Here is a 21,405-nt window from a genome sequence, read left to right on the forward strand (position 1 = left end):
CTCCTATGCCAAGGGTGGAAAGGCTGGACGAAGAGTCGTCGAGCACCGAGGGACGTCGGGTGGAAAGACGTTGCCTGCGCAACTCGTCAAAACTCTGGCATAACTCGGTCAGTTCTAGGACAGTGCGAGGACTCTTTGAAAGCAACATTTGGAAAGCGTCGTCCTCAATGCCCTTCATGATATGCTTGATCTTAAGCTCTTCGGACATTGACTCGTTCACTCGCTTGCAAAGGTCCAGAACGTCCTCAATATAGCTTGTGAAATTCTCACCAAGCTGCTGGGACCGAGTATGTAAGCGTTGTTCCGCACGGCGTTTGCGTACCTCAGGCCGCCCGAAAACTGTGTGAGGCTCGTTTTGAAGGCCGACCATGTAGGGAGTTCCGCTTCGTGGTTTATAAACCACAGCTTGGCCACGTCCGACAGGTAGAAAGAGACGTAGGCCAACTTGGCGGTGTCATCCCATTTGTTGTGAGTACTTACTCGCTCGTACATTGAAATCCAGTCGTCAACGTCCTTGTCTTCTGTGCCTGAGAAGACAGGGGGATCTCGCAGACGCAGAGAACCGGCGCAGAGAACAGTAGGCGGTGCCGGTGGAGGAGTTGGAGCGGCGCTTGCGTCGGTAGGCATAATGGATGGTAAAGTGCGATTCCGAAGCTCCAGGGTGATCGAAACCCAGCAGAATCCACCACTTGTAACGGGGTTTATTTGCAGCGCAGAACGCAGAAAGTGAAGCAGTCAGCAGCGTCCGGCCAAGCGCAGTAAGCACGAGCTTATGCTGATGGCGATGCCCCTGATGCACCGAGAAATGCCGCTGAAGCTCCTCTTCTTCACTACAATATATATATATATATATATATATACATATATATATATTCGTATAGGAAAGAAGACGCACGTACGAAGTTATTTTATTTGACGTTTCGGCCGTGGGTCCGGCCTTCATCAGAATACAGTTTATGACACGAGTGCTGTTTATATACATGTGCATATCAGTAAGATACAAATGTCAAAACCGACATGAAAGGCTATATATGGGCATATATATATATATATGCAAGTCACACAATATAAAGAGTACCTAATCTACGAGTAAAAAGATATTGCTTCCATGCGCGAGCACGTTGTTTACAAATAAAAGATGAAAAGATGTAAATATTTCGGACATTGTACTAACTGCTGAGGAGCGCAGTGTTCTGTGCCGTGGTCTTAATTTCTGTCCTGCCACAGGCGGACACAGTGAATTTCAATTACTGAAAGACTTGGATAGTTTTGCCCGCAACTTACGCTTGCGCGAGTTTTTTCATGACCGGCAAAATACAAATAGTTCCACCAACGCATTACCTTCTGGAAAACGTTGGGTACCTCCCTCACAACGAGACAGATGCTTAGATATGTATATCAAAGCTGTACAACGAGACGTACTACAGTCGTATCGAAAGCAAACGCCGTTTCGCCGTAACCTAACCACCAGTGAAATGAAAGCATTAAATGCCTTGTCCTGTCGCAATGACATCGTCATCAAGCCTGCAGACAAAGGTGGGGCTGTTGTCGTAATGAACCAGTCTGATTATGAAGCAGAGGCCCAAAGACAGCTCGCAGACACGAGTTTTTACAAGCGTCTGGATCACGACCCCACTGAACAATTTAAATCTCTTGTCCAGAGCACTTTGCTAGAGCTTCGGGAAAACAAAAAGATGCCTGACAATGCGATTCATTCTCTTATTCCCCTAAGTCCTGTTCCTGGTCGTTTTTACCTTTTGCCTAAAATACACAAGATAGACAACCCCGGCCGTCCCATTATTTCAGGTATAGGTACTGTCACAGAAAAATTGTCCAGCTATGTCGATTCTCTGATCAGCAATATCCCAGCATCGCTTCCATCTTACGTAAGGGACACTACCGACTTTGTTTCTGGTATAATTGATCTGATTGTTCCTCAAGGTTCCTTTTTGGTCACGCTAGACGTAGCGTCTTTATACACCAACATTCCGCATGTAGACGGAATAGCGGCAGTCACCAGGTCCTATGAAGCAGCATCACCGGGTAAATTTATCGACAGCAACACATTAGCAGTATTGCTCAGGCTCATTTTAGAGCTAAATAACTTTCAATTTGAAGGGCAACACTATGTTCAAGTTAGCGGCACGTCAATGGGTACGCGTATTGGACCCAACTACGCCAATATATTCATGGGCCAGCTTGAAAGTGAATTTTTGCAAACCCGCGCGCTGAAACCTTTTTATTATAAACGTTACATTGATGACATTTTCCTTATTTGGCCGCATAGTGAACAGGAGTTGCTTTCCTTCATATCTGACTTTAATGATGCCCATCCATCAATATCATTTTCTCATACCTATTCCACATCAACTCTTAGTTTTCTTGATGTAAGCATTTCAATTGTAAATGATAAGCTATCTACTGCTCTATACAGGAAGCCTACAGACCGGCAACAGTATTTGCACTTTGACAGTAGCCACGTGAAACATTGCAAAACTAGCATCCCTTACAGTCAGGCCTTACGCTTTAAAAGAATCTGCTCAGAGCAATCAGAGTTTCAAAAAAATTGCAGAACACTAAAGGATGCTCTAGTCAAACAAAAATATCCGCCGCAATTAATTGATGACGCAATAAAACGTGCCGACATGCATAATCGTAGAACGCTGTTGCGCGCTGCTAAAAACTCGACTCCCTCACCACAGACAAACTTAGTCCTTACCCATTCTGCGTCAGTTCCGCGTGTTTCGAATGTGCTGAGAAAGCACCACAATATTCTAATGCAAAGTGAACGCTTAAGAAACATTTTCACCGAACCACCTAAAGCAGTGTATCGCAAAGCTAAAACTATTCGAGACATACTCTCATCGTCATCATCATCGAAAGCAAACAGTCCTGACACGATCGGGTGCAATCCTTGCCAAAAACCGCGATGCAAAGTATGCCCTTACATGCGCACATGCCAACAGGTCACCAGTACTGGTTCCAACTTTTCCTTAAAAATCAAAGGCAATCTTGACTGCGATTCTAAGAACGTGATATACATGATAGAATGTGCGCTATGTGAAATACAGTACATTGGTCAAACAGAAGGGCCTTTTAGACTGCGTTTTAACAACCATAAATCTCATGCTAACACCTTGCCCCACTTGCCCATTTAAAGACACGTGCACCTCCCTGGCCACTCTTTTGAAAACCTACAAGTCACATTACTAGAATCTGGTTTCCGCTCAAATTATGATAGAGAAGCCCGTGAATCATTCCTCATCTATAAGTTCAACGCCGTCGCATCTGGTCTTAATGAAAACGTAGGAAAACTTAGTTGCTTATCTGCGTAACTTGTATCACCCTGTCCAACTTTTTTCAACCTTGCTCAGCAAGTCGCACTACATTGTCTGTATCCGTTGATTACGTAGCAGCTTTGTAACGTCTTTGTCATTTTTATTAGTATTTTATAGTTTTTTTTCTTCTCTTGCTTTTACCGGTCGGACTACTCTTCATGTTATGTGCTTTATCTTTTATGCGTTTCATCTTTTATTTGTAAACAACGTGCTCGCGCATGGAAGCAATATCTTTTTACTCGTAGATTAGGTACTCTTTATATTGTGTGACTTGCATATATATATATATATGCCCATATATAGCCTTTCATGTCGGTTTTGACATTTGTATCTTACTGATATGCACATGTATATAAACAGCACTCGTGCCATAAACTGTATTCTGATGAAGGCCGGACCCACGGCCGAAACGTCAAATAAAATAACTTTGTACGTGCGTCTTCTTTCCTATACGAATAATATTTCCCGGACCCAGCATCACTTTTGTTTTTGGTATATATATATATATATATATATTGTGAAGTAGTATTCGTGTTGTTGAACTATCTGTCCATCATTCTGACGCCGTTTATTTTGCTCTAACGCTTTTAAAGTGGCAAGATAGCAATAATTTTAAAGGCAGTGGAAGTCTTCCGAGCAACCAAAAGATCTTCATATTTATTGACTTTTTACTATTCGTCGACAATTCTGGCGTGGCTACCATCAGCACGCATATTTACCTTTCTGAAAGTTCTTGTCTTGAAGATATTTCAAACCCTTTTGTCAGAATGTCTGTGTGAAAAAAGGCACTTTTTAAATATAGCCCGCTAGGCAAACTCGTCATACAATATCGGCATTTGAAGCAGTGCGCTCATTGACTACTTCAGCCGCCATTAAGGCAGTTATGACACGCCATCAAAGTCCAATTCCTCTTTATCTTTTCACCACGCCATATGCACTACTTTAGGCCGAGTTCTGGTGATAAATACTAGAGGTGAAAAAGCCGTTATTTTCATCTTCCAGCAATTTGTTTTCTAGAGATGCGCTTGACTTCCAGAACCTAAAACCGCCGTAGAGATGGTGAGCAATGTATCCAGTCTATGCAGAATGCTGTGAATTTGAGGTGCGCCTGGGTTTTCCTGCGGCACTTTGTGATGATTCCGCGTTCCAATTCTTTCAGTAAAATGGCTGCTCTACGGCATGAAGTGTTATCATTTCATCATGTCTTTCATGGCTTCAGGCTGCTTCGTACACAAAATAGTATAAACAATGCACTGTGGGGTTAACATAAGTGCCATTTATTGTATGATCATACACGAATAGCCTTCAACTCACATACAAAAAATAGAACATGAACGCCAATAATATTGAACTTCAGAAACAAATTACGCGTATGTTCATTTTAGGCTACATCAGCAATAACCCGTAATGCTTGCTTCTGCAGTGTGACTAGATGACCTCATGATAATTTTGTACTGTGTGACCAAATGATGTGACAATAGCGCAGACACGAAGAAAATGGCGCAATATATATTATGAGTTTTTGTCATATATGTAGCAGTCTCTGGCATGTGTGGAACATGCTTCATGCATTGAACGCCTAGATATTATGTAATTGGTATGGTGGTCCCAAGTTCTTGAGAAATATCACAGAGTGTTTTAGCTGACGTGGAGCATTCTACTTCCGTGTCATTTACTGTAAAAGATGTCGTAAGATCGCAAAGCCTGGACTTTAAATTTTTGCTCTAAAATCACTGCCTTTGGTACACAGGAGTTTTGTCAAAGCGAGTTTTCTACTGACCAAGAATATATATTTTCTTAGCACTTTTTTGCCAAATGTACAAGCTCATCACCCTTGGTTTCTGTAGGAAGAAACTGGTATCATTCACCTAAATAATGTAGTTACTAGAGTCATCAATATTCACAATACCACTTGTATACATAACAAATAAAAGTGGACTCAGTATGCTGCACCGAGGCAAATCGTGACTAATGAGTTTAAATGACTAGTGACGTTCATTTATTAATACAAAATGATTTCTATCTGTTATGTGACTTCTAATTAAATCTAAAAGTATTCCATGTGTGCCTTAACAAATAATTTATGCAGTAGAGTTGTGTGACTTATTCTCTTGAAAGCTTTTGACAAGTCTAAAAATACCCGCTGTGTTAGTTTCTTAGCTTCACTAATGCTCAAAATTATTTCTTTTTATTTGAAAAGATGAATTTCAGTCAAGGAGCCCAGCGCCTCCTCTATTTTTTCAGTGCCCGGGCGAAGGAGCGGATTTGAATGGAAGCAGCCGTCGGTGCTAGTGCGGCGTTTCGACGGCAGGCACCGCAACTGGAGTAGAGATGCCGCCACGTTGTCTCTCGCGCAAACGAATGCCACGGCTGCATTCGAAGCTGCTATACGGCTCAGTTTTCGGCTCTATTCATATATTTTAAGGTGTAATAGGAGTTTGGAAATGGTAATCCTGAAACACTTGTTATGGACACCTAGGTCATTTCGCGACTACTTGATCGAGGCGCTCGCGCGTCATCTGCTACGCCAATACCTGATAGCTCATGCCAGTAATCCGCAGAAGCTCGTTTTGTCACCATGGCGTTCGCTTGACTGAAAGTTGCCATTTTGACTATCTGAATGTCGATTTTTGAGAGAAGCTTTGCCAGGAGCTAATATTAAAGTCTTGGTGCCTAAAGTTCTGCGATGCTTGCTACTCTAGTGGCGTATAAAATTATGCGCAAGCCTGCAGTCAATGCCCTAAATAGCACAAAATGCCACTACACTGCTTCCAGAGATATAGATCATCATCTGTTTCCTTCGCAAAGCATTACATGTGTTGCCACCGAGAAAAAGCAAGTGTAAGAAAATGAGGAACTACCGCAGGTGATTTCATCATTTGAGAGCTTAATGAAATCGTCGTGAAATAAACAAGAACAGCTCTATATGTGGCGATATTTCTGCGATCATGGCCAATGTTTTGAACAGGCGCTTTTAAAGTCTGAAGTCTAATGCCGACCCTCAACTTGAGACACGGTGACAGGCGCGAAAAATTCGGCCTGTGGTCAGTTATTTGAGCTTGTCTGAGTATTACGTCTGTTGCAAACAGGTGCTTACTCTTCGCCTATCTCTTATTCACGTTTTATTAGTGTAATAAAGCCGGGCTGCCTTCGATGTCGGCTCCCGAGATGCAATTTGCCACTTATGCTGTGGCAATGCCCTATGCTGCGCGTGGCTGCAGGGTCTCGAAACACGGAGGAACAGCGAACAACTCTCCTCACAAGTCTGAAAGAGGAAGACCAACTTCGGGCTGTCCAGAGAGCCCGCGACCGGACCGTCGAGTTCCACCTCTCGGTTCCATCGTGGACGCGGCCCACGGACGAGCCCCCTTAGCGGGACCTGTCTTCTCAAGACAAAATAAAATTCACTTCAGTCAGTCAGTGTCTGAGTATTCGTGGACGGATTGTTGTGGCCTTAATATCTGGCTGCTCAGCTCTGTTTCTATCCTCTCCCCTCTAGCTTCTTAAGTTGGTAGCGAGCAGAGTAAAGGGCAAATGGCTGTGTGGTGCCCATGGGCTCCCATTCACTTTCGGGGCGTAATGTTAGCGTTGCACACGGAAGTAATCGCGAGGCAGCGTCACTTCTGATAGCCTCATTTATTGACTGTGCGGATGCAGTGAACTCCCGCGTAGTGATACCAATCGCGATGTTGCCAAACGTGACAGGTAGTTTTCAGCCACTACTACTAATAAGCGATAAAATAGTCGGGTTGTAAATGACGGCTACATATTAAGGTGTAGTACGAATATTTATTATGAGACCAACTATTCCGCCTGAGTACTGCAAGCACGCTCCCGAGAACAGCAGCAGAAGCTGCGATTTCATGGAGCTACAGCCGTACAGTGCACTAAGGCGATAGCTTTAAATGTCTCATCTAAAGCGCAAATTGAGCGCCGGTGGCATCTGGCGTGTTCTAGCGTCGTGAACCCGAGTGATGCAAGAAGTCATAATTACGAGAAAACGTCATCATATGACGTTAAATATCATAAATGTTAGTGACCTATGGGAAGGTCACATAACTTGACGACGTCATATAGCATCTTCGCTTGGTTGAAATGGGCCGATCATGAGGGCAAGTCATAACCAGCTGTGGGGCAGAAAGCTAGCCAGTACTTATGGTGGTAAGAAAACCATGTTACGCGCAGAAATATTGCGGAGAGAAGTAGGAAACATTTGATGCATTGAATAGAAAGAAAACGAGGATAGTTCTTGCCTTTCAGTCGTCTCAGGGAACACCATAAGGGGACCGTCGAGTTTTTTTGTTGTTGTAACTGATGAGAAATGAAAAGAAAAACAATCTTTTTTTTTCTTCTGATATGAAGAGTGGTACAGATCAGTATCATATAATGAGGCAGGCAAATGATGAGATTCCAGTATCCTTAAACAGGAAAAGAAACGCGTATGCTATAAAACTCGAACCATATATCGAACCGGATACAAGACGTGACAGAGCCCGGTGAAAACAGCGCGCCGCTATGTTCGTGTTACTTTTCATCCCCCATGCACCCGTGAAAGTATGCGAGAAGCAAGATTGCAAATTAACTCACATAGAAACGCGAATTCGCGAGCTTCTTAATACGAGTGGCCGTTCGGCCCCAGCATCTCGTTGGATGGATTGTACTTTGGCTGTACCCTTTAGATTGGGCGGTGGCTAACGCCACCAAGCCGTAATACTTTGTGAACAGAAAACTAGATTTATTTATATTTCCTTTAAATAGAGAGGTTGAGGACTCGTACTTTGCAATAAAAGGTTCAATTTTCACTCGTGCCTTGACTTTAGCCACCAATCAAATAACCTCTTTCTAGTTGCTTCTACCCGCTAAAAGCCTAGTTTGCCCTCCCTGTCCTTATAAACCCCAGTGCTTTGAAAAACTCTGCGCCATCATCCTGAACTATAGAGTGAAGACTTTTAGAGAACTTTATCAAGTGTTCGGCCGTTTCCTCCTCCTCTCCACACGCAGAGCATACCGTGTCTACCCCTTCGTATTTGGCTCGATATGTCTTGGTTCGAAATACTCCCGCCCTGGCCTCAAACAGTAGAGAACTACCCCGAGCATTATCATAGATCCTTTCCTTGGCAATTTCCTGCTTAAAAGTTTGATGGATCTCTAGCGTGGACTTCTTAATCATGCCAATTCTCCACATATCGGTCAAAGCTTCCTTTCCCTTCTTCTTAACCGATAGTTCCTTTTGGTTTGGCCCCCTGCTGTTTTCTAAGTATTTACCAGCGAATTTTCCGGTGCGCTTCCTCCATTTTGTATCGACATTATTCATGTACAAGTAGCTGAATACCTTCCTAGCCCAACGCTCCTCCCCCATTTCTCTAAACCGCTTCTCAAATTTTTTTCTTGCTGCTAGCTTCCCCATAGAGAGAGAAAAAGACAAGTGGTGCAATTATATACAAATTCAAAATCCGGACGGAGGCGGTCTGTCGGTGACGTCAAAAAATGGGCGGTCCGCAGCGGTCGCGAGGGCGAAGGGAAGTGAACAGCCAATGAGCGAAATGAAGCCTCGCGTCATCATTTTGACGTGGACTTGGGGACCATATAGCAAAGTGAAAAGTGTTTGTAACGTGTCGAAAAATGTTTAACTACTATTTATCATTATCAAATTGTGTTGGCACAAGTTTTCAAACGTTTATTAAGGAATACGGCACAATATAAACGTATTTTTCTCGTTATTGTTTTGAAATAAAGCTAAATTTAGCGGGACGGTACATGGTGGCGCTAAGTACAACCCCGTTTTAAGCAGGTACTGTTTTCATATCTCCTCCACTATACAAACCTAAACGGCGCAACTTTCGAAGTTGTTGGCTCAGTCAAGCGCAATCGTGGCGGAGGTCAACTGTACCAGTAGTCAACAGCAGCAGCGGCTCATCGGCGTTATCCGAGGCTCAGCGCGCGCTGGTGCTCGCCTTTATGGACGAACATCCCCAGCTCGTGGCGAATGCCATCGAGCTGCGGCACGGCGTCACCATCACCGACATGTGGCGGCTGTGGCAAGAGCTCAGCGACGCGCTGAACCAAGAAGTGCCTGCGCAGGAATGGCAGGCTTGGTGGCGCCGGCCGGTGCACGAGGCCCGCCGTGACACCGCCGCCATCAGAGACGCACAAACGTGAGTGACCGTCGAATGGCACGGGCAATTTGTTCTGTGACATTAGTGTATATTTTCAGGGGCACAGGAGGGGGTTGGCTGCCTGGCTTCCACGGCCGGGGTCTACAGTTGACTGGGATGACATGCTTCAGTGGCGTCTTTGGTCTCACCTATCTACAGGTAAGCACTCTGCCGCCGCAGTATCACGGGTTCCTGAGCGGTACCATGACAGAGTTTGATATCTGAAGGGGTGCCTTTAGCGGAACCTTGTTAAACAGGAATAAAGCGCACGAGAAAGTAATCAAAAGTTGGTAGGTTTAACTAAAATCTCAGTTTGCAGCCCTTGCAGTACAAGGGGTAATAATTTATCATAAAACACGCAATGACTGCAGGCAAGTACATGCACTAAAATGGTAATACATGACATCAATGACCACTGAATAGCTGCAGAACATTTCCGCAGATGTTTAGTACTTAAGGTTGCAAAAAAGCCAGAGTAACGAATACCCACTTTCTGAAAGATCATGCTTACTACACTTTCCAGCAGGCGAATGTTCCCATTGCTGCAGTGGAAATGGATGTGGAGGCCACTGAAGCGGCTGTAGATGGCAGTGACACAGTAACACGCAAACATCTGAGAACTTAGTGCTTTATTGAGTGCAGGACTGGAACCTTGAGAAGGGCGACAAGGTGCTCAAGGTGAGTAGACCCTTTGTTTACATTTTACATAAGGGGCATAAGCATTCTACATGTTCTATTATGATGACTGAAACCAACTTTTGCTGTAAACAAGAACCATGCATTGTATTGAGGGCATGGTATCGGGTATCTGCAATGATAAACTGCCGGGCAAAAGGTTGGTTAGCCCTGGGGCTCTTTCATGGTGAGAGATGCATTTGAGGACATTAATAAAGAGCAGTTTCAACAAATGTTTGCAGGTCCGCACGAGGAGGGCATAGCTTGTACACAAAGCTTCCCACTTTCAAAGGATGCCATCAGGCCATGCAGTTGATCTTCAACTGAGGGGAAATTGTTGTGCCCGTTGCAATTCTTGGCAGCAGGAGCATCTTCCAGCCACGAGATAGTTAAGTGTTTACCGGCAGCTCACTTAAACATTTACACCATGACGATTCATCGCAGGGGCTGTGGGAGATGAAAAATCAACCACCCGCATCGCTTCTGCAGCACGGCGTGTGGCAGCGGCACAGGAGAAGGCGGCAGCGGTGCATGAGGGCACTGGCCATGGCTGAGGGCTTTCTGCGAGAAAGGGATACGTAGTTTAGTTTAATTTTTCGTCATGTGTTCAATGTTTTTTCTTGTCATCATTCATTAATGATTTGTCGGTTTCAATGTGTTTAGGTGCTGCTGTTCATGTTCAATTTTATACGCTTCGGGAGACATATACATAGTTTAGTTTGCTTTTCGCCAGATTTTCAACTTTTTATCATTCATAATTGGTTTAGTGTTTTTGATATGTTTACGTGTTGCTGTTCATGTTCTATTTTATTCGTTTTTTGTTTGCATTTAGTACATATTACTAGATTTAGGTTAGCATTTACTTTGTACAAGGAGTGCAGCATTTTTTATGTTCGATATATGCATTTCTCAATGTATGTTCGAGCTGTTCTAGTGGCAGTGTTTTTTACCCACATTTCAAAGGTGTCTAGTCATTCACACGGAGACCACGAGTGTATAGTTGACATTTTCTGTTAATGTTTCTGTGATAATGAGGCTAAGATGCAACAACTACATTCTGAATCTTGTTTGGGAGCGCTAAGCTAGTAAGTGGTCATCTCGCACAGTTTTACAAAGGAAAATGGTCATCACAGCAACATGCCAGCGATTGATTTCATCTAGTTTTCATTGTAAACGACTCTTTGCGGGAATAAATTTCGAACGTGGCATGGTTTGGGAGCCGCGAGAGGGCTGAGCGAAATATTCATGCTGTATGTTATCAAAACAACTCGCCTGTTGTTTGCCGTCTTGATTTGCGTATTTTTTAGCATTGCAGCATGACTGCAGTCGTGAATTAAATTAAATGTTATTTTAACATTCACACAATGTTTAGGACAATGAGCAAAAAAAAACAGCACAACTTGACGAGCACAATTGCTCGTCAAGCCTGGCGTGCACAATTGAATGCTTGTAGTCAGTCACTATGATAAGATATGGACTTATGTATCATGTGTTCATACTACACGTTACTAATGGCATCTCGATTTTTATGCGTTCTGGTGAAAAGAATTTTGAGACGCTGCATTGTTCGCACAATTTTGTGATAGCAACATTCAGCACAGAGTGCCGCTCATATATGCTTGCTCCAATCTAGTCTGTTGTGACTGTGATCGCTAATATGAAAAAGGGTGTTTCTGTTGCATATTTCATGTGCCATTTAAAGAAAATGCAGCATTTTTACATTGCCACCTTGCTTCATATTGAAGCACAAGTAAGTACTTTGTGTATTCAAATCCGGCAAACACAGCCCTTTCATGTCTAGGTGCACTAGAATCAGTGTAAATAAATTATGTGTGGGATATGAAAACATGAAAACTCACAGTTCCTGTGTACTTCAAAAAAGGTCTAAGACAGCGCTGCTGCCGTCTCTGAGCAGCACGTTGCGTGGTGTGAGCATATGGCTCCCCCTTGGCTCTCCATCGTCATCCTCAGCTGGTGGCACGTCCACGACATACTCGTCCAAGGTCCAGTCGCCAGCATGCAACGCAATGTTGTGGAGAGCAAAGCAAGCATAGATGATTTGCGCTGCCCGATCGGGGTTGTAGAGCATCGTTCGAAAGTGCTGCAAGCAGCGGAACTTGCTTTTCAACACGGCGATACACCTTTACACAACATTGTGCATGGATGCGTGCTCCTTGTTGTATCGGCCTTCGGAAGTGTTGCACGGTTGACTACCAAGGTCTGGAATTAGGAGCCATGGCTTGAGGGGATAGCCTGCGTCTCCTGCAATGTAAGCATAAAAGCTGAGTGCTCTGCCCAGATAGTACACATTAATACTTACCAAGCAGATATTCGCCAGGCTGCAGATGTGCAGCTAGGCGTGCACGCATTGGGTTGTGTTCCCACACCCAGGAGTCGTGGCACGAATCTGGGAATCATGGGTCTATGACAATTATGCGCAGCCATGCTTTGCACACCTGCGATGAGGAGCGATATAAAATTGTACTGCATTTATACTCAGAATGAATCCCTTTTTTCTACGCATATACAGGAAACAATGCGTACTAGTACAGTCATTGGTACAAGGAGCTTCACTTAGAAGGAAACACAGGGTGTAGCACACTGAGGAGGGGGGAAGGTGGGGGCAACGACCCCACCTCTGCTGTACACATGGCTACGACTTCCACTGAATGATCTATAAGTGAAAAGCTACGCGTTGCTCTTGGGAAAGAACACTCGTAAATACCAAAGCCAGCTCGTGCAATTGTGATTGTAAGCACTTTCGTGTTGGAAATACTTCCCTGTCGTGTATATACTTCTGCTACGTCTGCTGCCCATATTACCGATTACCTCTAAAATGCACAATTCAATTGCGTATGCATGCCAGTGCAAAAACGGCAACTGGCTCACGCACAAAACACTTGCCACTTATTATTACCGAGGCCTTGCGAGCTACCATCTAGCTCGCACCCAATTCCCTGCAGGTTCTTTTTCATTCGTTGCATTATTAGTTTTTCCAGCTTTGGCGTCACAACTGAACAATTGCTCCGAAGGGCGAGTAATAAACGATCCTAACAGTACTTACGATCATGACGTTCCGGACATAATAGCCCCTTCTGGACATGAAGCTCGCCGTGTCCGCCAGTCTGAATACCTTTGGCTTGCGAATGGGGACCAACGTGCCATCGGCACACGCCAGCACCCCTGGGATGCAACCGCGTAGCACAAACTCCACCTTTGCCTCATCCTTAGCAGCTGTTGTCAGTAGGAAGTCGGCCACCCTTTTTCTAGCAGCCACGGTAATGATCGCCTCCGTCACCTCGTGCATGGTGTTGCTCACCGCCGGCTGAGACATGCCGATGTGTTCATCGCGACCAATGCTCTTCTGGAAGCTACCGGTGGCGAAAAATCGCAGCGCGCACAACACCTTTCTCTCTGTGGAAAGGCCACTGGCTCGCTGGCACCCGATGATAGGGTCAAGTTCGTCGCACAAGCTACGCACTGTTCGTTTGGACAGACGAAAACATTGCCGGAACTCTTCTTCGCTGAACCTTCAAATGCATCTTTTACCTCGCGTTGTAGCCTCTGCTCGGTTAAAGCTACCGCACAGGCAAGGCGAAGTACCGTGTCAGTGGGAAACGCCATGTTGTCTAAGTGCCCCGGTGCCGAAAAGTCGTGCATTTTTTCCATTTCAATCCAATCCAGGCCACCTTGCAGCCATTTCAATCCATCCGGTTGCTTTCGGACAGTCTCTCCGACCGTTCTTTCGCCTTTCTCCGAAAACAAAAACAAAAAAAAAAGAGTCACGTGACACCCTAGTCCACGTCACTCATAACGTCACAGCATTCGTCACAGCTTGTATGGGCCAATCGCGTGCGACTCAATGGAAGAGACCGCCTTTGTCCGGATTTGGAACTTTTACATAATTGCGCCAAAGAGCGGACACTCCGCGAAACCTGGCCTCAGGAAGTGCGTCACGACTACGTAACGAACTAGTGCTCTCACCAAACGTCAGAGGGCGCAAGCGCAAAGAAAAAACAGTTATAATCAATGCAACAGAATTGTTTTTACAAAATAATAATTATACGCCCAAATTTGGTATGTTCTTTTTACATAAAAACAATTTATTCAGCACACCTTACGCGATTATTTTTTTTCAGCCGTACTGTCATAAACACCATCCACCCAGCGACAAGCCCATGCATGACTGACAGCGAGAAGCTTTCGTCGCTTTCGTCAACGTCGGCTGCGTCGGCGTTTTCGTGCGTGAGATAACAGGTGAGGCACGTTTTCAAGCGAAGCTTGTTGAATGACATGTTGTTGGTCTTGTTGGGTCATTTTTTCAGAAAACGGTTACACTTGCGCGAATAAGACACCATGCAACAAACATAGAAAGATGCACACACACACGTTGCGCTTCGAGTGTGCGAGTTTGTTTCTTACGTGGCGTCTCATTCACGCAGTTGTAACCTTTTTCTGAAGCTTGTAAGGACTGGGAGGTTCGCTAAAAAGAAAGTTTGGGGCTCTATGTGGCGGCTAGACGGGGACATTGTGCAACGTATGCAGTATAGCAAAGGCGGCACGGCGTCAAGCCGAGGCGACGCGTGCTGCGTGTGCCACGGACGCGAGCGTCTGTGCGCTGAGCGTAGCTGGGCAGCTAGGTCATAGGCTCGGTGCAAAATATTGAGAAGCATTCGCTGGGCCTCGCATGCTTCACGACGCGTTTCCCGAAGGCTCGGAACACGAATAATTCTTGGTGTGCCGGAGGCAAATCTGGACTAGCCAAGTGGCCATCATCTTCGTTTTTTCGCTAGCCTTGTGCCACTAGTGCAAGCTGCTCACAAATTTTTTTGACGTTTCCAATATAATTTTACCGCATAAATTTCAACTACGATTTTTTTTCCCAAGGTACTGCTGATACTGCGTACGTACGAAGGTGTTCTAAAGTTCCCAGGCCGCGATACTATTGCATTACAAGGAATAGCGGCCTGGAAACTTCTGAAGATCTTTGTACGTGGTCTTGACGTATATCTTTGCAAGTCACAGTTTTATGGGTCAGAGATGTATCACTGGTTTTGTATTGTGCATCGATTAGCTAATCATTCAAAGGGGTTTGTTGGTACACTTATGACGTGCACATATCTTTTTCGTTATTTTACAGCGAAGCATCCACTTACTAACATTTTCAGACCGCGCTGACGCCATGCCGTCCGGCGGTCCAAGCTACGGCAGCTACTGCTGTGTATCGTGGTGCTTCAACAATGGCAGAACCCACAAGAAGCCTGGGACAAGTTTCTTCCTCATACCACGGGACGGCAGGTGTGTTAAAGCTTTTGTATGGTTTGCATGTCTTTAGGCTTACTGTTCGTACTTGCTCAGTGAAGGTAACAATAAAAAATCACTATTCAAGCACTTCCCCTTTCAGCTGATAGTTCATTGCCAATGCAGGATGAAAGCATGGATGCAGTATGCTGGACACGATGATCTCCTTAGTAAGCCGGCCAGCCTATTGTACGCAACATACAGGAATTGTAGCAACCATTTTACTGCTCAAAGTTTCATGGACCCTGGGCACACAAGGCTTACTAGAATGGCTGTTCCCAGTGTGCAACCAGCTGCACCATGTAAGTGATTGACTGAAACTCAAATATCTGCAATAGCAGCCACTTGTATTGAATCAGTGGCGACAGTTAACCGTGAAGATCTTTGTAGCCGATGGAGAAGCCTCACTATAGAAGTAACACTTGGAAAGTCTTACATTTTGTGAATTGTGGGCTATTACCTTCCTAACAGCAGCTTTACATTTCTGTCTTTTTTGATGCTCTTGACCTGCGCAACTTGTTTTAAAAGACTTTAAAGGGCTATTTCACGTTATCTTCAAGCCTGAGTGCACATGTACGTATACCTTTCATCAGTGAAAGCTGCCACTGTTGATAATTCCAAAAATCACAAATTACTTGTTTCCTAGTTGGTGCCTTCTCTTTTCTTCCACGTTCGACCAATTTATGCGTTTGAAAGAGCTGTTTAAGTTTCCCCATGCTACAAGCTTTGTAACTTGTACCAACTGCACATATATGCAGGTTCTCTGAGCGTCGCTTCAAGTAGTGACTGTGACATGGCTGCAGAAGCTGCACTGCAAGGTGCGGATGAGCTTCAGTTTGTGTTATTTTAAGCCTCTTACTGATACATTGTCGTAATTTCATTTCTTCAGGACCTGCGGTAGAGGCTTCAAAAAGCGGCTCCCACACATTGAGGTGCCCCGATGAACAGGGTGCGTTCAGTGTCGCGATTTCTTTTTGTTACCGAAATTGACTGTTGACCAAACCTCTGCAGGTGGCAGCTCCCTTGTAGCTGGTGAAAGAATTTCCGCTGACTTCATCTTGCCGGAGAAAACCTTAACCAGTCATTCAGCTGTCACAAAAGGAACTTGTGTGACCGGTAAGTTGTATGTTCACTTCAACACCAGAGTGGATTGATATAGAGACTTCCGCAGGCCGCTCGCAAGATTGTTCCGACAGCACTGTCCGAGGCACTGAACAAGCTTCACAAAACCCTCCAGAAGACGTCTCCGCCAACAGCTCCACGCCTGAGTGCCCTAGAGAAAATGGTGACTATGCTTTTATTGCAGCTGTTTTTAATGTGCTATTTTATGTTTAGGACATTCTGAGGAAACTATCCTCAAAAAGACACTACGTGTGCACTTACAAAATGTAAGGGTGGGCTCTCAGTGATTTTTATTTTTTTTGTGCATTGTCAACATTGCGAATGGTTTGTTTTTAGGTAGTGGAATTGAAAACTTTGCACCACAGAAAGTTGTGCACCTTGGGTCTGAAAGAGCGAGGAAAGTGCTCGTATGGGATTAGTTGTTCTTCGCTTTTACATCCATTTTTTTGTTTATTGCAGTGCGTTCCTGTGTGCCAGCGACAATGTCTCCATCAATGAAGTACAAGCAAACCATTAAACATCTGCAAGCCAAAGTAGCAGCACAGTGGAAAACTATCAAAAGACTGCGGAGACAGCCTCACCAAGCACCGTCATCGACTTCAAAGGACCTTGAAGTTATCCGACCGCACGTCACCGAGGAGGTTTTTAAACTTCTTTCTGCACATGTTCGCTTGAGGCCCAAACGCAAGGGCAAGCGGTTTCCCGTGTGGTTCAAGAAATTTTCTCTTCACTTAAACTTCCGAGGTCCGCGAGCATACCGATTTCTGGCTCCATATTTTTCTTTGCCCTCCCGGCGTTCATTAAGGAGGTGGCCAGCTAATGTAGAGATGACTCCAGGCATAATTCCAGGAATACTTTCTTCAATTGCAACAAATACTCAAGCTTGGAATGAACGGGACCGAGTGTGTGCTTTAGTTTTCGACGAAATAGCACTCAAAAAGAATTTGTACTATGATGCTGCAAGAGACGTTGTCCAGGGTTTTACAGATGATGGCACTCATCGCACTTCAACCATCGCTGATCGAGCACTGGTTTTTCTTCTTGTTGGCGTTTCGAGAAAGTGGGTTCAACCGGTTGCTTTTACTATAGGGCACACATCAACACCATCATCTGTTATGCATAACTTGCTGGTGTCACTCATTTTGGAGCTTAGGAGCATTAATATCGCAGTGAAAGCAGTGCAGTCATTTGTGACCAGGGCAGTTCAAATGTAAGTCTCGCTAACCAACTAAGAGTGACTGTAGCAAAGCCTTTTTTTGAAGTTAATGGTGAGCGGGTATATTACATTTTTGATGTTCCGCATTTAATTAAAACAACGCGCAATAATGTCCAAGCACACAAGTTATACATTGGGGATGACATCGTTAACTGGTCGCACATTGTAAGCCTTTACGAATCCTCACATGAGTTGCGGTTGCGATTGGCTCCAAAGTTGACTGAACGGCACGTTCATCAGAAACCTTTTTCTAATATGAAGGTCAGCAGAGCAGCTCAGGTCCTCAGTGCATCAGTTTCGATTGCTATCACGGCATTGGTGTATGCGAAGGTGCTGCCTGCCTCGGCCATCACTACAGCTCAATTTCGTGATCGTATGGACAGGATTTTCGATGCCTTGAACAGCTCGAGTAAAAAAAAGAACTTCGCAAAAGCTGCGGCATGCAATCATGAAAAATGATTCAGAGCTGATTGACTTCCTCCGAGGCCAGCTTCCCTTGATTGCATCAAGGCAGTTTGTTGGCAGACGTCAACCACAAACCATCGTAAGTTGGCAAATTACAATTCAGGCAATTTGTCAACTGTGGGACGACCTCTCCAAAAATTACAATTTTGAATACCTGTTAACACGCAGGCTTTAACAGGATTCTCTGGAGAACATATTTGGCCACATTAGGCAAAAGCAGGGTTGCAACACCAACCCCAATGTTGCACAATTTATTTGTGGCCTGAAGCACATCTGTATAAGAAAACTCTTCAAGCTGTCAGAATACGGAAATGTCGAGGATGGTGAAAGTGACCTCTTCCAGGAGCAGCTCTCGCCATTCTCCCTCACCAGTGCGTCTCTTGTGGATAATGAGGAGTGTGCACAGCCACAGCCTGACGACTTTCCCGCTCTAGACGATCTCTCTGAACTTGCGACAAACGTTCACTCCCATATTATCGATGACTCCGCTGCATATTATGTAGCTGGTTTTCTCATCAAACACTTCCTTCGGAATGCATGTGACGGTTGCAGTTGCCCACAGTTACTGAAAGACGACAGTGAGACGCTTAAGGGTACCCACCAGTATTTCACAATGCTCAAAGCATACCACGTCCCCAGCAAACTTTTTGGGAATCTCACTGTGCCATCAGAAGCATCTTTTGCATACGTACAACAACTTGAATCTCACTTGCTTGCCATAATTGAGGCCCCTGCACATTACCTGAAAGTGTGCGATGTTTTGTATCACTATCTGTCAAGTGTTGGCGATTTTCATTTCTGCTCTGCTGGGTGTCGCGCGAAGTTTCTGAAAATGTTTTGCCGGGTTCGTTTATGTTGGCATGTGCGTTTTGTGAACCGAAACTTAGATAGAGTTATGTTCCAGTCTTCAATCTCAGGCATACAGCTTGACAAGTTCAAAGGTTAGCAATTAGCGGCTGGTTTACACTAAAGTATTCGAGTTGAGCCGAATCCTGCAATAGCTTTGTTATGTTATTACTTCGTTACAGCAGACTTCATTATGGTCTTATATGCTTATATTCAGCTCAACTGGACTAGCCACTCCTTCGTTGCATACATTGTTTAGGTTACCCGATATGAGGAGTAGGGACACTGTGTATTCGCTCGAAGTGATTTGCATAACCTTAAAAAGAATGTTGGGTATCCTGTCTGTATTTTTGTAGCAAATGCGGGCCAACTGTACACTTTACTGTGGCTCGCTTGGTCACTGTGTATGCTTTATCTCTCCAGCTCAAGTAATATATCGATAACAAAACCGCTTGTTGAAATGTCTTCGAGCGGGTAAGGAACACAGTATGAAGTGGGCACGGTTCACGTTATCACGCTTTTCGTATTTTAGCTTCTCATCAACCTCCTCATCTCGCCCATCAAAATTTTCAAAAGAATACTCAAACTTGTAGCGTTTGATGGAGCTGCGGGCGCTGCCATTTTATTTTTATATAGCTTGTGAGTGATAACGTACGATGTAGAGCCTTTGTGAAAAATAATGAGCCAAAGTGGTTTCCTTCTGCTATTTATTAGCCCTGTAATACCGCTCTCGTAGCACCAATTAAGGTCCGCAATTCTGGATAAGTGATGACTACAACATATTTTAGCTCGCAAGCGTCACAGCAACACCCAGACGCAAATCGCTTGGGATCTTAAGTTTTTGATGAAGGCGACGCATAAGAAGAGCCGCAAGACCTGCCAGTGTTGTAGCATAAAGCTTGTCTTTCACGTAGTGAGCAAACTGCAAAGCCCTACCTTTCTGAGGACAAGCAGGCATCAAGTCTGCTTTTTTTCATTTTGGACTAGCTGTTCTTAAGCACAACCAGCACACTGCACCTTTGCCTTTCTGCTATATTATGTCGTGTGGTTTCTGTGTGCTCTTTTTTTATATGCATTATTTCGGTTAACCCCAGGCGTGATTCGCGACTTCATTGCTGTGTATATGTCACTTCTTCCTTCTTCATCAGCATTGTGCGCTGTGTTTTTGCCATAGATCCTTATTTACCCACTGGCCCGGTGTGTCATACTTCACCAGCTTCTCGGCTTCTGCCAACTCTAGCGATGTGTGCGTTGTCTGTGTTCTCTCTGTATTTGTTACAATTTATTTGTAAGGCGAGATGCATTTGCTGTCTACCTTTGTCATATTGTGCTTTTTATATTCTCAGACTCTACCTTGCCTTTGAATAAAACATTACGGATACTCTGTCTCTTTGACTGATATATACATTGATCACTCGTTCCAAAAGAAAAACACAAGCGCGATGAATAAAACCGTAGTGAATTATCATTACCTGCATCTCTTTTTATTATAACTTAATCGAAATAAAAATTACGTCACGACCGATTCGCACGAACCACTGAACAAAACAAAACAGGGAATCGCTAAATCAAAACGACCTACAAAAACTATCCATTTGGGCGATGAATAGTGGTCTGAAATCATGAACTTTCGTCATAGCCAAACGTCGGTTATGCAAAGTAATTCGAAATTTGCGCCAGTGAAACCGAAACGGGAAGCGCACGCCACTTGCTCTCAGCAACCACTAGGTGTGCTAGGGTCGATTGGGCCGCTGGGGTCTACGGGAGTGTCCACTCCTAACCTTTATTTCTCTATGGCTTCCCTGCCCTCAAATGATGCTCATCCTATTGCACCTTGAACTCCCTGATTGGGTGTATTCCCCTGAACTCTTAAGGCAAGCTTACCTACTCGTAGTCTTCGAATTTCGACAACTTTGAGCGAACTTCGGCGACTTTTAATCTATCTATCTATCTATCTATCTATCTATCTATCTATCTATCTATCTATCTATCTATCTATCTATTTAGCCGCCTATGACCTTTAGCTCTCCTGGCCATTTCGATAATGGTATCACTACCACACTTGGCATGGTATAATAGACTGTATGAAGAACATATCTGACTAGTCATAACAGGAAAATCATGAATTGTTTGTCATGAATGTCATGATTTGTATTTCATGATCCCGCAGCTGTTACGATGGTTTTGTTCACAAGGCATGTTGAAAAACAGGTATGATATGACAGGATTGTATGGCGAGCACAAGCGACTGACTCTAACATGGAAATCATCACATGCGTGTCATGTA

General features: G+C 44.4%; 2 protein-coding genes across 3 annotated transcripts; one reads left to right on the forward strand and one right to left on the reverse strand.

Moving 5' to 3' along the window:
* Positions 1-10,105: 10,105 nt before the first annotated feature.
* Positions 10,106-13,785, reverse strand: LOC119183119 (uncharacterized). 2 transcript variants are annotated; one of them, XM_037433572.2, is made up of 4 exons: positions 13,233-13,785; positions 12,489-12,624; positions 12,028-12,430; positions 10,106-10,729 (listed from the first exon to the last, which is right to left on the reverse strand). In XM_037433572.2, exons 1-2 carry the CDS (start codon positions 13,500-13,502, stop codon positions 12,583-12,585), a joined length of 312 nt encoding a protein of 103 aa, XP_037289469.1. In that variant the 5' UTR covers positions 13,503-13,785; the 3' UTR covers positions 10,106-10,729; positions 12,028-12,430; positions 12,489-12,582. The 2 variants fall into 2 exon arrangements, with proteins under 2 accessions (XP_037289469.1, XP_075746390.1); XM_075890275.1 differs by having other exon boundaries at positions 12,028-12,624.
* A 531-nt stretch (positions 13,786-14,316) lies between these two features.
* LOC142803939 (uncharacterized) lies at positions 14,317-20,499 on the forward strand. The gene is made up of 8 exons (XM_075890276.1): positions 14,317-14,425; positions 15,337-15,466; positions 15,596-15,771; positions 16,228-16,287; positions 16,359-16,418; positions 16,481-16,585; positions 16,641-16,754; positions 17,051-20,499. The coding sequence occupies exons 2-8, from the start codon at positions 15,351-15,353 to the stop codon at positions 17,803-17,805; spliced, it is 1,386 nt and encodes a 461-aa protein (XP_075746391.1). The 5' UTR covers positions 14,317-14,425; positions 15,337-15,350; the 3' UTR covers positions 17,806-20,499.
* Positions 20,500-21,405: the final 906 nt, after the last annotated feature.

The sequence above is a fragment of the Rhipicephalus microplus genome, chromosome 3, assembly GCF_043290135.1.
Source record: "Rhipicephalus microplus isolate Deutch F79 chromosome 3, USDA_Rmic, whole genome shotgun sequence".
NCBI classification, from domain to species: Eukaryota; Metazoa; Arthropoda; class Arachnida; order Ixodida; family Ixodidae; genus Rhipicephalus; species Rhipicephalus microplus.

What these genes read in the sequence shown, in the direction of transcription:
- LOC119183119 (XM_037433572.2), bottom strand. Translation starts at nt 13,502, where the DNA reads ATGTCTCAGCCGGCGGTGAGCAACACCATGCACGAGGTGACGGAGGCG. An exon ending in ATGTCCGGAACGTCATGATC is followed by an intron (nt 12,625 to 13,232) that starts GTAAGTACTGTT and finishes TCCTCATCGCAG; the next exon opens with GTGTGCAAAGCATGGCTGCG.
- LOC142803939 (XM_075890276.1), top strand. Translation starts at nt 15,351, where the DNA reads ATGCCGTCCGGCGGTCCAAGCTACGGCAGCTACTGCTGTGTATCGTGG. An exon ending in AAAAGGAACTTGTGTGACCG is followed by an intron (nt 16,586 to 16,640) that starts GTAAGTTGTATG and finishes AGACTTCCGCAG; the next exon opens with GCCGCTCGCAAGATTGTTCC. An exon ending in TGAGTGCCCTAGAGAAAATG is followed by an intron (nt 16,755 to 17,050) that starts GTGACTATGCTT and finishes TGTTTATTGCAG; the next exon opens with TGCGTTCCTGTGTGCCAGCG.